The sequence below is a fragment of the Delphinus delphis genome, chromosome X (assembly GCF_949987515.2).
Source record: "Delphinus delphis chromosome X, mDelDel1.2, whole genome shotgun sequence".
In the NCBI taxonomy this organism is placed as follows: Eukaryota; Metazoa; Chordata; class Mammalia; order Artiodactyla; family Delphinidae; genus Delphinus; species Delphinus delphis.
Genome location: NC_082704.1, coordinates 125450464 through 125464526, shown reverse-complemented (window position 1 = coordinate 125464526; position 14063 = coordinate 125450464). Strand labels below are relative to the sequence as shown.

The 14063-nt window shown below is 60.3% G+C and overlaps 1 protein-coding gene across 3 annotated transcripts; it reads left to right on the top strand.

Annotated features, from left to right (window-relative positions):
• The first annotated feature begins 4645 nt into the window (after nt 1-4645).
• On the top strand, nt 4646-13949 carry AKAP17A (A-kinase anchoring protein 17A). 3 transcript variants are annotated; one of them, XM_060002838.1, is made up of 6 exons: nt 4646-4887; nt 6503-7280; nt 7906-8054; nt 10780-11020; nt 12014-12957; nt 13227-13949. In XM_060002838.1, the coding sequence occupies exons 2-6, from the start codon at nt 6519-6521 to the stop codon at nt 13237-13239; spliced, it is 2109 nt and encodes a 702-aa protein (XP_059858821.1). In that variant the 5' UTR covers nt 4646-4887; nt 6503-6518; the 3' UTR covers nt 13240-13949. The 3 variants fall into 3 exon arrangements, with proteins under 3 accessions (XP_059858821.1, XP_059858822.1, XP_059858820.1); XM_060002837.1 differs by having other exon boundaries at nt 4647-4887; nt 13197-13948; XM_060002839.1 differs by lacking the exon at nt 13227-13949 and having other exon boundaries at nt 12014-12961.
• Nucleotides 13950-14063: the final 114 nt, after the last annotated feature.

The following is a 14063-nucleotide window of genomic DNA, read 5'->3' as shown; positions in this document are numbered from 1 at the left end:
ACCTCACCCGGTGGCCAGAGCCTGGGACCTCAGAGTCATTCTTATCCCACCACCCCTGACCCTTGTAACCCAACCAGACACCCTTGATCAATCCCTGAGTCCTTTATCCCAACCTAATCCCCTTTCTCCATCTTCGACAGTGATGCAGTCACCCACCCCAAACTACTGATCCCACAGTCTGACGTCACCGTTGAGTACCACCGTACCATCACAACAGCGGGGGCATGTAACACGTCTGCAGCATGAGGTCTTCATGTAACACTCAGAGAGTGAGTGGGTGAGTATATCTGTGCCTGACTCAGCATAGAGGTTGCTGTCACGGCTTACCCAGCGTCCTGTGTGTGTGCGTTAGGGCTGTTTCCAATTTCAGGTCTTCTAATGCAGCCAGAAGCATTGATTGCACATATGCCTTTTATACCTACAGGGACTACATATATATACACACACACACACACGTACATTATGTACGCATACTACATGTGTGTGTGTGGCCACACGCGCACGTATGCAGAACTTACACATATGCTTTTGTATATCTGTGGGGAATAATTCTACAGTCTGAATTACCAACACTGAGGCTGGAGACTCAAAGAGAATGTGAGCACTTTAAACATGGTACTTGAGAGATTTTGTGGAATTTACTTTTGAACATCAGGCTAATTTGTACCGCCAGCACCAGCAGAGGCGAGAGTGCATTTCTGCAGTCTTCAATGGTGGGGTGCCTTTTTCTTTCTATTGTGCTGCTTACGGCATGATACATTGCGTAGAAAGTTCTGGAATAAATAAGAAATGATCTAACAGGAGACTGAGTGGCAGAAGGTGGACTCCATAAATAGGGGAATGTTCATGGGAAATGACTACTTTGCTGAGGATGGATGACCCTTCAGACCTTGGCTTCACATCCAGACCAGAGGATTAATATGGTGGAGCTCTTGCCAGTGTTCATTAAGGAGGTGGGTGCGCCACCTGGTGGAAAGGGGTTGTTTTGAATAAAGTCTTGAGAGGCATGGATCTGTGAGGTGGATGGAGAGAGGGATGGCTGGATGGGTAGGTGGATCGATGGGCAGATGGACAGGTGGGTGAGTGGGTGGATGGAAGGATGGGTGAATGAATGGGTGAGTGGACAGATAGGCTGATGAGTGGGTGGGTGGGTAGACCAATGGATGAGTGGATAGATGGATGAATGGATGGATGGATGGATGGATGGATGAAGAGACAGACAGATGGAGTGTAGAGGATGAATGGACAGATGAATGGACACACAGGTGGATGAATGGATGGATAGCCAGACAAATGGTTGGTTGGATGGATGGATGGATGGGTTGTTGGATGAAAGGACAGATAGGTCAATGGATGGATGGATAGATGCGTAGATGAATGGATGGATGGGTGGGTGGGTACATGGATGGATGGGTGATGGACAGACGTATGGGTGGATGGGTGGAGGGTGAATGGACACACAGATGGATAGGTGGATGGATGGATGGATGGATGGATGGGTTGTTGGATGAGTGGCTGGATGGGTCAATGGATGGATGGGTAGATGGGTAGATGAATGGATGGATGGGTGGGTGGATGGATGGATGAACAGATAGATAGATGTATGCATACATATATACATACATTTATAGATGCCCATACTAACACCAGGCACTTTTCTCGAAGGAATGGATTAACAGGGTCCCTCGATATGGCTCAAAGTGAAAGGAATGCTGATGCAGAGGGGGGAAGGTGTCTAACCTGGAGGGAAGTATCCGAATCTAGATGGAAGCCAGAATTGGAGTAGCTCTGGGTTCAGAAACAGGTGTCCAGCTTACTGTTCTCAATTCTCGCAGTACCTCATTGAATGCCTACATCCAGCATGAACCTGAGTACCTCTGCATCAGCTGTAATTAGTTACATGAAGATGAGGGCACAGCGGAGGAGGGTGGGTCTAATCTAATGTGTACGGGGCCCTTATGAGAAAAAGACGGAGACACACACACAGAGGGAGGACGATCCTTTGAGGATAGAGGCAGAGATGGCAGGGAAGCTGCCACAGGCCAAGGGACACTGGAGATCGCCAGCAAACCACCCAAAGCCAGGAGACAGACCTGGGACAGAGCTTTCCTTGGAGCCCTCAGAAGGAACCCACCCAGCCCACACCTTGATTTCAGGCTTCTGGTCTGAAGGGGGTACGTTTCTGTGCTGTCTGGGGTAATGTGTTACAGCAGTCCTAAAAACTGAATCGAGTGATGATAAGAAAATCACTGCTTATTTAAGCACGAGAGGAGGTCATTTTCTGCGTGGGGTAAAGAGGCATGTTTTTCTGTGATGAAGGAGGGCTGAGGATCCATATGTTGATTCCAGATGTAGTAGTCATGTATGGCTGGGTAACAAAGGGCTCCAAACGTAGAGGCTATAAACAACAGATGTTTACCATCTCCCAGTTTCCCTAAGTCAGGCGTCCAGGCCCCGGGCTAATGGCGTCCTCTGCTCAAGGGTTCACCGGGCTGAAATCAAGGTGTCAGCCGGGGCTAGGGGTCTCACTGGGGGCTTGGGCTCTCTTCAAAGCTCAGTGCTTGTTGGAAGAATTTCAGTTTCTTGTGTTGGGGCATTAAGACCGTCATCTCCCAGAAGCCACCTGCCAATCCCTGCCAAGTGGTATTTTTCCACCAGGCAGTTTGCTCCCTCGAGGCAACCAGGCAGTTCCTCTGCTGTTTCAAAGCTCTCCGACGTCTTAGCCCTGACTCCGACACCTGATTAGGTCAGGCCCATCCAGAATAATCTCTCCTTCCATTAGCTTGAATCGGTGGATTATAGACTTAAATTACAACCACAGAATTCCTTCACCATTGCCATATAATCCTGGGAGCGATATCTCATCCTATTCCCAGGTCCCCGTCATGCCCAACGAGAGGGATTTATATACCCACGCATATATCACGCCAGGACAAAGGATTCGGGCTACAGGTAATTGGGAACTTTGTTTTTCTGTTTCTGGGGTACATCCCCTGGAGGAACATTTTGCTCAAAACTGTAAAAGGATTTTCCTTGAACATTTCCCAAATTATTACAATCATCTCTTAGTCTTGCCGCTCCCGAAGAAGTGAATACCTCATTTCTTAATTCACTTTGCAAATTGCTTGGTAGAACACAGCGGAAAAGCAGTTTCCAAATTTAACTGTTCTCCAGGGAAATAAGCAAGCCATCCACATGCAAGCAGCCTTTGGGAGAACGGCTTTCAAGGGAACACCAAACACCTTTACGTTCTCCAGAAGAAGAAGACAAAAGAAAGCAGAAAAGATACATACCCCAATGAGAAGCCTGCCTGTGTTCAAAGAGGGACCCCCCTACCTGGGGGACCCTGGAGCCTCCGTTTCCTCCTTGTCAGGTGGATGTCATGATTATATTTGACTATATGGGTAGCATTTAATTCGACTACATATCTCACCCATAGCAGACACCCAGCAAAAACCCAGGAGCCTCTTTTCAAAACTCCACCTGACATAGGGTGGAGTTACCCACTCTCGCCCCTTCTGAAGCAAATGCTTTGGCACTTTCCGTGTTGAAAAACAGAGGGTCTGTGCTCTTGTTCTCCGACCCTGGGTTGTTTATTTTTTAATAAACTTATTATTTTTATTTTTGGCTGTGTTGGGTCTTCGTTGCTGTGCACTGGCTCTAGGCGCACGGACTTCAGTAGCTGTAGCACGCGGGCTCAGTGATTGCGGCTCATGGGCTCTAATGCGCAGGCTCAGTAGCTGTGGCGCAGGGCTTAGTTGCTCTGCCGCATGTGGGATCTTCCCAGGCCAGGACTCGAACCCGTTTCCCTTGCATTAGACAGGCGGATTCTTAACCACTGCACCATCAGGGAAGCCCCCAACCCTGGATTTTCAATGTGGGGACTTGTGACATATTTGGGGCATCAGAATCACATGCCTTGTGCAGCGCCTGGCACAAAGTGGGAGCTTAATAAATTGTCATTTGTTAATTTATATCATAAAATTATATGTATATTATTATGCATAAAATATATGTAACATGTAGTTATGCAAAAGTTCATTACATATGAAATACGTTGCATATAACACCTAAAGCATATTATTACTTATTTACATTTAAATTTTAGATATTATTAGGCTTCACCTTAAAATGATAAAATACATAAAGTATATGTCAAGTAAGTAAAAATAATCGATATGTAATTTGTGTCATTTTCAGATATTAAAAATAAATATTATAGAAAAATAAATGTTAAAATGTAAAACATTCAAAATGTAAAAATACTATATGTTTACACTAACATTGTATTACATATGTAGATGTAATTACCTTATAATATAATAACGTTATGCAACGAATCAATTCCTATAGTAAATAAAATAATCAATATGTAATTAGGTAACGAAATTATATTACATATTATGTGCGATGCATAATTATAATAGAAATTTAGGCCCGAACACCTGGTCCCGGTCCTAAGGCAGGTGGCCTCACACTCCTGCCTCAAGTGTGGCCTCCGCCTGGACCTGAACACAGGTAGCGGCCTGGGGGCGGGGTGGGCTCGCGCATGAGCAGTGCAAAGCCCGGGGGGGGGAGGGGAGGCCCCGGCCTGCACCACCCCGTCGTCTCCGGAAGTCCCGCCTCTGAGGGCGGGACCAGGGCCTGGAGGAGAAACAGGGAGCCGCCGCGCGGCCGCTTCCGCGGGCCCCGGCGCCGGAAGCGGATATGCGTCACAGGGGCGGGCGGCGGCGGCGGCGGCGGTGGCGGCGGGTCGCGTTGGGGTTGCCTCCGGTGGACGGTCGCGACGCCGGGCGGGGAGGCCGCGCCTGCCAGGGTCGTCGGGGGCCCGCGGAGAGCTGGGGCCAGGGCGGCGGCGGCCTGGGACGCAGGCGGAACCCCGCTCCGGTGAGCGCCGCCCGCAGCCGCCTCCGCCCGCGAGCCGGGCGGGGGTCTGGGAGCGGGGACCCAGTGGCCGTGGTATCAGAGGGCCGGGGTCTGCGGGGCTCTCGGGAACAGGGACCCAGGGGCGGAGGACCCAGAGGTCGGGAGTCTGCGGGCGGCCTGGGGGCGGGGGTCGTAGGCCTGGGGACCTGCAGTCTGGGAATCGAGGGCCTAGGTCTGTGAGGAGCCGGGGGAGGGGGACCTGGGGTGACGAGGTAGCAGGGGTCGAGGTCTGCGGGGATCTTGGGGCCGAGGACACTGGGGGCTGGGAGAAGAGCCAAAGGCGTCCGGGGAGACGGGGGTTCCCAGGAGGCCACTGGTACCGGGGAGGGGCGGTGCGGGGGGTGAGGGCAGGGCCGGTGACAGAGAGGGAAGGAGGCGGGGCCGGGAGCTGGGGGGGCCGGGAGCTGGGGGTTCCGAGGTTAATGGGGTTGGCGGGGGTTACAGGCAGCGGCCCGGGACAGGGAAGGCGGGAACTGAGGGGCGGGGGGGACAGTTAGAGGGGCTGGAGGTACTGGGCACCGCGTAGGGTTAGCTGGGGGTATCCGGGCAGCGAAGGGGCTGGGGGTCGCGCCCAGGATGCAGGAGAAGCCAAGCAACAGGGAAGCTGGGAGTACCAGGGCTCCCGGCAGGCAGGCGGGGGAGGGGGTAGGGTGTCCGGGGCTCTGGTTCGGGCCCTCCCTGCGGCCTTTGGGGTCCTGTGGAGCGGGGAGTCACAGGTCTCAAACCAGGCCAGAGCTCCTCTGCAGTGCCCCTGACCCTGCCACGTGGCTTTCCTCCAGCTGGGACGCCCGCACCCCTGGGGTTCCTCCTGGATCTGGGGCGGGAGCTCCGAGAGCTAGCGGGTGGGCGGGCAGACCGGCTGAGGCCGCCACCTGTAGGGCTTGGTGTCCGTGGGTCAGGCTTTCTGGAAGCAGGCACGTCTCCCAGCAGGTGGGAAGAGCTGGGGGAGGAGGGTAGGAGGGGCTCCCTCCCCTCCCCCGGTTTCCGAAAGGTCACTTTTTATGCTTTATCTGGGAACAGAGAGGGTGCCTCTGCCCACAGTGGGGAAGTTGAAGTCGATGGCCCTTGGCTGTTTTTTTCAGCCTGAAACTTCTTTCCTCTTTCTTCCGTGGAAACACAGGGCCACCTCCTCCACAGACCCTCCCAGATGCCTGTCCTGGGCCGTCCCTTCCCTCCCCCGTGAGGTGTGTGCACCCTCTGGTGGAGGTGGCGGGTGGAGCCGGCCTGCCCCGTGTTCGCTGAGCGCAGCGACCGACCCCGCCGAGCTGGGCTCCCACTGCCCTGGCCCCGGGAGAGCTGCCTCTGGGTACTGGGGGCAGGTCAGCGCTGCTGGAGGAGTCGGGCTGCCAGCTGTGCCTAAACGTTTTGTCGGCCCGTTTTCTCCCCTGCTTTAGTGTAATCTCATTAAAAGCACCAACGTCTCGGGTGAGGGCCTTTCCCTCTGTAGAGGCCCGTGTGCCTGACGTACAGAGAGCGAGCAGACTTGCCTCCCTGCTCCGGGCCCGCGGCACCGGCCAGCCTGGGACACCTCGGCCCGGTGCCCGGCCCTGACCCGTCGCGCACGCGTGTTTTTCAGGCCCGAGGTCCCGGCTATGGCTGCGGCTACCATCGTGCACGACACGTCCGAGGCGGTGGAGCTGTGCCCTCCCTACGGCCTGTACCTGAAGCCCATCACGAAAATGACCATCAGCGTGGCGCTCCCGCAGCTGAAGCAGCCGGGCAAGTCCATCTCCAACTGGGAGGTGATGGAGCGCCTGAAGGGCATGGTGCGCGACCACCAGTTCTCCGCGCTGCGCATCTCCAAGAGCACCATGGACTTTATCCGCTTCGAGGGCGAGGTGGAGAACAAGAGCCTGGTCAGGGCCTTCCTGGCCTGCCTGGACGGCAAGACCATCAAGCTCAGCGGCTTCTCCGACATCCTCAAGGTGCGCGCCGCCGAGTTCAAGATCGACTTCCCCACCCGCCACGACTGGGACTCCTTCTTCCGGGACGCCAAGGACATGAACGAGACGCTGCCTGGCGAGCGGCCCGACACCATCCACCTGGAGGGGCTGCCCTGCAAGTGGTTCGCCCTGAAGGAGTCGGGCTCCGAGAAGCCCAGCGAGGAGGTGCTGGTCCGGGTGTTTGAGCGCTTTGGGGAGATCCGCAACGTGGACATCCCCATGCTGGACCCCTACCGCGAGGAGATGACGGGCCGCAACTTCCACACCTTCAGCTTCGGGGGCCACCTGAACTTCGAGGCCTACGTGCAGTACCGCGAGTACGCGGGCTTCATCCAGGCCATGAGCGCCCTGCGCGGCATGAAGCTCATGTACAAGGGCGAGGACGGCAAGGCCGTGGCCTGCAACATCAAGGTGAGGGAGGGGCCCCTGCAGCGCGGGCAGGGCCCCGTGGAGAAGGTCCCCGCGGCAGGCCGCGACCTGCAGGACGGCAGCCGCGGGCAGGGGAGCAGGCGGCCCCGTGCTTCTCTCACAGAGCCTGCGTCTTCAGGGCGCGCGAGGGAGCCGAACGTCCTCCCGTGGCTGCCAGGGTGACGGTCGCCCTGGGAGGAGCTCCAGCCGGGCCCCCAAACGTCCCTTGAAACGAGGCGACGGTTCTTTTACGGCCGCGCACTGTGCCCCGTGCCGCCTGGGCGGGGGAGGCGCGGCAGCCGGCCTCGGGGCCCCGGGGCCCTGTGGCAGGAGGGGAGAGGGGCGCGTTTCCCGCCGGTACCGGGGCAGGGCGTCGGGCCTCCGGGTACGCTCGTGCTCCCGGCGCTGTCCCTGTGGTTCGTGGTCCCCTTCCCCTCTCGGGAGAAGTGGGGTCCTGAGCACTGACCGTGAGGCTCGGGGCCCGTGGCCACGCAGGGGAGGGCGTCCCGGGAGCCCCTTCCCTGCGCTGAGTCTGGGGGAGCCGGCCTCGCGCGGGCGGGGCTGTCGCCCTCAGGGAGGCTCTCCGGTCGCCGGACCCGCCCCAACCTGCCCCGTTCTCCCTCTGAAGGTTTCTTTCGATTCGACCAAACACTTGAGCGACGCCTCCATCAGGAAACGGCAGCTCGAGCGGCAGAAGCTTCAGGAGCTGGAGCAGCAGCGGGAGGAGCAGAAGCGCCGGGAGAAGGAGGCGGAGGAGAGGCAGAGGGCCGAGGAGAGGTGCGTGCGGCCCGGGCCGCTCGGGGCTCCCGCCTGGGCCCCGTGCGCGCACCCGTGTGCGCATGTGCGGGCGGTGGCGGCGGTGGCGGCGGCGGGGCCAAGCCCCCTACCCGCGTGGCCCTGCCCAGTGCCCTGGACGGGCCTTCCCCCTCCAAGCCTCCCTGAGTGCCATGCGCGGGTCCTGCTGACACAGGCACGGAGTCTTGGCTGTTTTGCAGGTTTTTGCGTTCAGGCTGAAGCTGCTTTTAAGTGAAGTAGAGAACTGATGACGTTGGCGGGTTTTTGCAAAAACGCCTCATTTAGGTCTGTAAAGTAACTGAGGTTCACGTGTCTAACGGCAAACTCGGGGGACGACCTTTCCCCCTTTTATCTTTTGCTTTGTGAGTTATAAGAGCAACCTGACTAACGATACTACCTGGATTTTAGAAAACAAGGAAAGATTCTTCTTGGTCCATCACGGCTGCTGTGCGCTTGGTGTTTCTTTCCAGCGTGTGTGTGTGTGTGTGTGTGTTACAGTCAAGGTGTCGTGTGTTTTGCAGAGTGTTGTTCAGTCTTAGGTGTGCGTGATCTGGGCAGTTCATTGTTCACCAGTCTGTTTATCTGTTGCCTGAATTGACTTACCTCTTGCCCTGGCTGTCGGGTTCCTGTTTTGTTTTCCCTTCTTCACCGACAGCACTAACACAGATGCGGAGATATCTCGGCGGGTAGCAGTTCCTTTGTCTGCACCGGAACCCAGTTCCAGGGTAGTGCGTCCAGACCATGCCGCTGTTCTCTGCTCAGCCCCACGTGGCTCCCGCGGGGAGGCGGGGATGCCTGGGCTGCAGACAAGGGTGTGGCCGTTGGTCGGGGGCCAGGAGCCCCGGAGTAAGGCCGTGGGTGCAGAGAGAGGAACGGGCGTCCGGGGAGTGTAGGCTGTGCTCGCTGTGTGGCTGCCCTCAGGAGGCGGCCCTTGGCGGGGACGGTTGGGATCGTGCAGTGAACCGGGCCGCAGCGTCAGCACGGCCCCCTCAGGCAGAACCGGGAAGCGCAAGTGGTGTGCGGACCACCCACCCGCCCTTGTCCCAAACGGGCCTTGTCCTCCCTCTTCGAGGTGGGCCGTGACCACAAGCCCCCGAGCTGGGGGGTGTAGAAGTTCCCCACGGCCTTCCTAAAGCAGCTCTGAGGTCTCGTTAAAGGCAATTTGCTTGACCTTATGGCAGGAAAAGCGGGTGGGGAAACGGGACTGAGAGTGGCCTTGGAGGACACAGAGCAGGACACGTCCTGGTGAGGACCCGGCCTCGCAGCCCCAGGGCGGCGCCTCGGCTGTGGCCACGGAGCGTGGCAGGGCTGGCCTGGCACGAGCGGTGGGCCTGGGAGGCGCCCAGGGTGAGCAGTGGTGGCCAGGGCTGTGGGGCGGAGCCTCGGCGTCTGTGCCGCATCACGGGCGCGCGTCTCTGGGTCCTTCGGTGTTCATAGGAACAGAGTGCAACTGCCCAGTAGCGGTCGCGTTCCTGGTCGTGGCACGCCGTGGGCCATGAGCTCCACAGTTGAGAGCTGTGGGCACTTGAGGCCCGTGAGGCAGCTAGGACCCGCAGCTCTTGACGGACACCTGCTGCGGGAGGCCTTCAGGTGTGTGTGGCCTCCTGGACGCCGGCACCCTCGAGCTGTCCTGCTTCCCCGCGTTAGCTCGGCCTCGGTGCCCAGCCCGCCCCCTCCTCTGCGTCCGGATGAGCTTGGGTCCTCCCGCCGCCTCCTCCGGGCCTGGCACCCTGGGAGTGATGTCGGCTCTCCTGCAGACAGTCCGCCTTCTGGCCTCAGGGGTCTCCTCTGTGTCTGGTCCTTCCCGCAGCGACCTCGCCTCTCTGCTGTGCCGGCCCCACCGGCAACTCAGCGAACAAAAGCTCTTCAGACCTTCCCTGGGGGTCTGGAGCCATCCTGCTTTCGGTGGCATCCTCATTTCCGAACGAGGAAGGATGTTGTTAGGGTCTAGGCTGGCGGGTGTGGTGCGGGGGTGTTTATGGAACAGTCGCTGTCTCCAGGGAGTGTGTACGCAGTGATCTCGCAGGGTTTCCCCAGGCAGTGCGTCCTCTCGGGACCCCTTGATCGGGGTACACCCCAAGGCAGACCGGGTCGGGTTTGCGTCCCCGTGCCTTTGTCGTTTCCACTACTTCCTATGAAAGGCCATGCGGTACAGTCTCTCGTGTTTGGTCTTGCCCTTAGCTCGCTGCTTCCGGAACCTTCCTGCGGCTGTGTACGTTGCCGATTCCCTCCCGCTCAGGGCCCGCGGGTTCCCAGGGTGTGAAAGCCCGGGCCGGGTGTCTCTGCTGCCGCTGGGGCTGGGGACGGTGCAGCACGCTGGCTCTAAGTTCAGGGTGCGTGCGGCCAGCGGAGGGGCCTCGTCGCTCTGCGTTGCAGCCCTTTCCCCGTCCGTCCGTCGTCGCCCCTCCGCCATCCGGGTGCCTCTTGTTCAAAACTCAGCGGCCGCTGCGTCCTCCCTGGCCATCCATCCCTTTTTTCACGATTCCGGGCTGGGGTCGCACTCAGCGAGACTCTCCCGCGGATGACGCCGGAAAGTCGCAGCCCCTGAGCGCCGCGCTCCTCGGGGTCCCCGGATGCGACTGAGGTTTCTCCGGGGAGGAAGCGCTGCGATGCCGAGCCCCACGGCCGCCACCCGGGTGCCCTGTGGATGGCGCTCTCTCGCGCATGCGGCCCGCGGCCTCACGGAGCCCGTGTCTCGCTCGCGCAGGAAGCAGAAGGAGCTGGAGGAGCAGGAGCGCGAGAGGCGGCGGGAGGAGAAGCTGCGCAGGCGCGCGCAGAGGCAGCGGGAGCGCGAGCTGCGGCGCGGCCAGCGGAAGCTGGAGAGGCTGCAGGCGGAGGAGCAGCGGAAGCTGCAGGAGAAGATCCGGCTGGAGGAGCGCAAGCTGCTGCTGGCGCAGCGCAACCTGCAGTCCATCCGGCTCATCGCCGAGCTGCTGAGCCGCGCCAAGGTACCACCTGCCGCGCCTGCGGGACACGGCGCCCGGCCCGCGGGTGGGGCTCGTTGCGCGGGACGACGCTTCTGGCGTCCCCGGGTCGGCGCTCCACATCCGCGCCCTGTGCTGAGGGAGCCTGCGGAGCTGTGGGTCGGCCTCCCCACGTCCAGGCCTCGCAAGGGCCGGCCTGACGGGGGGGGGGGGGTTAGGTGGCGGGAAGTGGGGGTGGGCAGAGCCCGCCAAGGGTCGCCCGCCCACCCCCGGGGCTCACTGGGGCCGCGCTGCTCAGGCCCCGTCAGGTCAGCCGCCCTGGGCCGGGGCCTGCCGGGGGTCGGGGCGGAGGCCGGAAGATGCGCGGTCCTCGCCGTGGCCCCGGGAAGCCAGGCGCCTGGAGCCGGGCCGCGCCCCCTCGGTCCGCAGCTGCAGAGCTGACAGGTCTCAGCTGCGCTGTGCGGACGGCCCTCCCGGTTCCCGCACCTGCTTCTCCTGGAGGCCAGGCCGGTAACTGCCGCGAGCCGGGCCGGGGGCGTGGACGGACCTTGCTGGGCGCGCCTGGTGCTCAGGCGGGCCGCGGAGTCAGGCGCGGGGCGACCCTAACCTGTTGTCTGGTTACAGTTGTGATCAGTCCGCGGGAAGGAGCGTGGCGGGCGCGCTGAGACCTGTGGCAGCGTGTTCTTGTTTCATGGTGAATATTGAAGACCCTGAGCAGGCCCGGCCCCGCGCCTCCGCGCCGTAATCTCAGTTCCCCGTGGCCGGCGACCTTCGCACCGACAGCAGGCGCAGAAGGCCCGCCCCGGGGCTGCGGCGAGGAGCTTTGCCAGGGCTTTCCTCCGCCGGCTGGGCAGGACGCCCGGGCGCGGGCAGGTGCGGCGGGCCGGGATCCAGCCGGCCGCCCGCCCGCCCGCCCACCCGCCGGGTCCCCCAGGCCGGCGTCTGCAGAGCCGCGCGCCGCGGAGCGTCCGTGCGGGTTCAGAGCCCAGCTCAGGCGCGGCCCCCTCTGTCCCGCAGGCCGTGAAGCTGCGGCAGCAGGAGCAGCGGGAGGAGACGCTGCGGCTGCAGCAGCAGGAGGAGCGCCGGCGGCTGCAGGAGGCGGAGCTGCGGCGAGTGGAGGAGGAGAAGGAGCGCGCGCTGGGCCTGCAGCGCCGGGAGCGCGAGCTGCGCGAGCGTCTGCTCAGCATCCTGCTCAGCAAGAAGGCGGACGGCGCCCGCGCGCCCGCGGGTCTGGGCGCCGCGCACGCGCACCTGCTGCAGCCGGTGCTGGACATCCTGCACACCGTGTCGGCCGGCTGCTCGGGCGCCGCCCCGCCCACGCCCACGCCCGGCGCCCAGCGCGAGGACCCGCCCCGGCCGCCGGCCGCGGGTCCCACCCAGAACATGAACGGCGGTGCCGCGGACGAGGCCCCGAGCAAGGAGGGGCAGGATCCTCGCCGTGTCGCCCCCGACGACGGCCCTTCCGAGAAGAGGTGCCCCGGCGTCCTCGCCTGCATCCCCGACAACAACCAGCAGCCCAAGGCCGCGCCCGCCGCCTGCGAGCAGAGCGCGCCCAGGAAGGACGCGCGCTCCGAGCAAGACAAGTGCAACCGTGAGCCCAGCGGGGGCCGCGGCCGGGCCAGCGGGGACCGGGGCAGCGATGACGGGCCCAAGCGGGAGCGCAGCCGGCCGCGGCGGGCGGGCAGCCGGGAGGACGTGAGGCTGCCCAAGGAGCGAAGGTCGCACAGGAAGCGCTCGCACCAGGACGGGAGCCCCCGCCGGCGCAGCGCCAGCCCCGAGCGCGAGCACGAGCACGAGCACGAGCGGTCGCGGAGGTCCCACAGCAGAGACCGGCATGGTCGGCGGGAGAGGAGCCGGGACCGGGACCGCAGGGGCAGCTCGGGCAGGAAGCGCAGCCGCCACCGACGCAGCGAGAGGTCGCGCTCGGGCTCCCCCAGCCGGCACCGCAGCACCTGGAACAGGTAATGCACGGAGGGCCCAGGCAGCAGCCGTCCCGGAGGACCAGGACGGGGGGAGGGGGGGCGCACGTCCTGCTGCTGCTCGCTGCCCCCCACGCCACCCCGCCACCCCCCCCAGCACACCCAGGGAGCTCCCTGGTGAGGAAGGCACCGCCTCCTCTCCCTCGTGGCCGTGGGTCTAGTTCAGAGGCATCATCCCCGGTGACGAGCTTTCGTTTCCCTTAAAACTGTTGATCCAATAGCTTTAACGTCAGCAGTCCTCTCTGAATCAGGAGGAACACGTAGGCCGCCAGCCGTGAGAATTGCAGACCACCCCACCCTGGGCACACAGGCTGGCAGCGCCGAATCCCTGCACCTGCTCGGAGACGCCTCTCATAGTCACTTCACGGGAGCTGCCTGTCGCGTCACGGGGATGGACTGTCCGGTGTGGCGGCCACAGCCCCATGGGGCATGGAAAAGAGGAAGCCTCGCCCTGCGGGTGTTTTTTTGTTTTTTGGTTTCTTCCCTCTTTTGTAAGTTTAACAGACTGGGAACAAAGTTTGGGTGGGATGCCAAAGGAAAACGGCTCTGGTGCATTTAAGTCATCGGCGGGGAAGCTGTACGTTCTGCAACGCGGAAACTCAGACGTGCCGTCTTTTTAGGTGTGGGCAGGTGCGGAAGTGGTACGGAGGGTCCCAGAAGCTCACTTTTCTACAAATTCAAGTAATTCAGCGTAAAAAAAAAGGTTGATTAAAATTAGTTTTGGTTCCTAGTCAAGGTTAGCCTGTGTGGTTTTTTTAAGAAACCGTTTTGCTAAATTATTTTTACTTGGAGCGTTTCAGATTTAATGCTGCAAACATGTTAAATTTTATAATCGTTGGCTTCTCTGAGTGAAGCTCAGAAATACTTAAAAATAGCTGTTATCGTCCGCCTTAGGAGAGATGGTGTTTATTCCAGTTTGCATTTTTATGGTGAAATAAAATCCTTTTCCAATGAACTAATGTTTCCCATACTTAATGTGTGTTCGCGTTTTTAAGTTCTTTGGGCTGCCTCACTGACCTGAGCGTGATTTGGCGTATCTGAAATCGCTGGTTTCTAAAGATTCATTTCACATGCTGTGACTTTTGTAA

Coding starts and splice junctions, on each gene's coding strand:
- AKAP17A (XM_060002837.1), top strand. CDS start 6,519: ATGGCTGCGGCTACCATCGTGCACGACACGTCCGAGGCGGTGGAGCTG. Junction 7,281..7,905: donor CCGTGGCCTGCAACATCAAG/GTGAGGGAGGGG, acceptor CTCCCTCTGAAG/GTTTCTTTCGATTCGACCAA. Junction 8,055..10,779: donor AGGCAGAGGGCCGAGGAGAG/GTGCGTGCGGCC, acceptor TCGCTCGCGCAG/GAAGCAGAAGGAGCTGGAGG.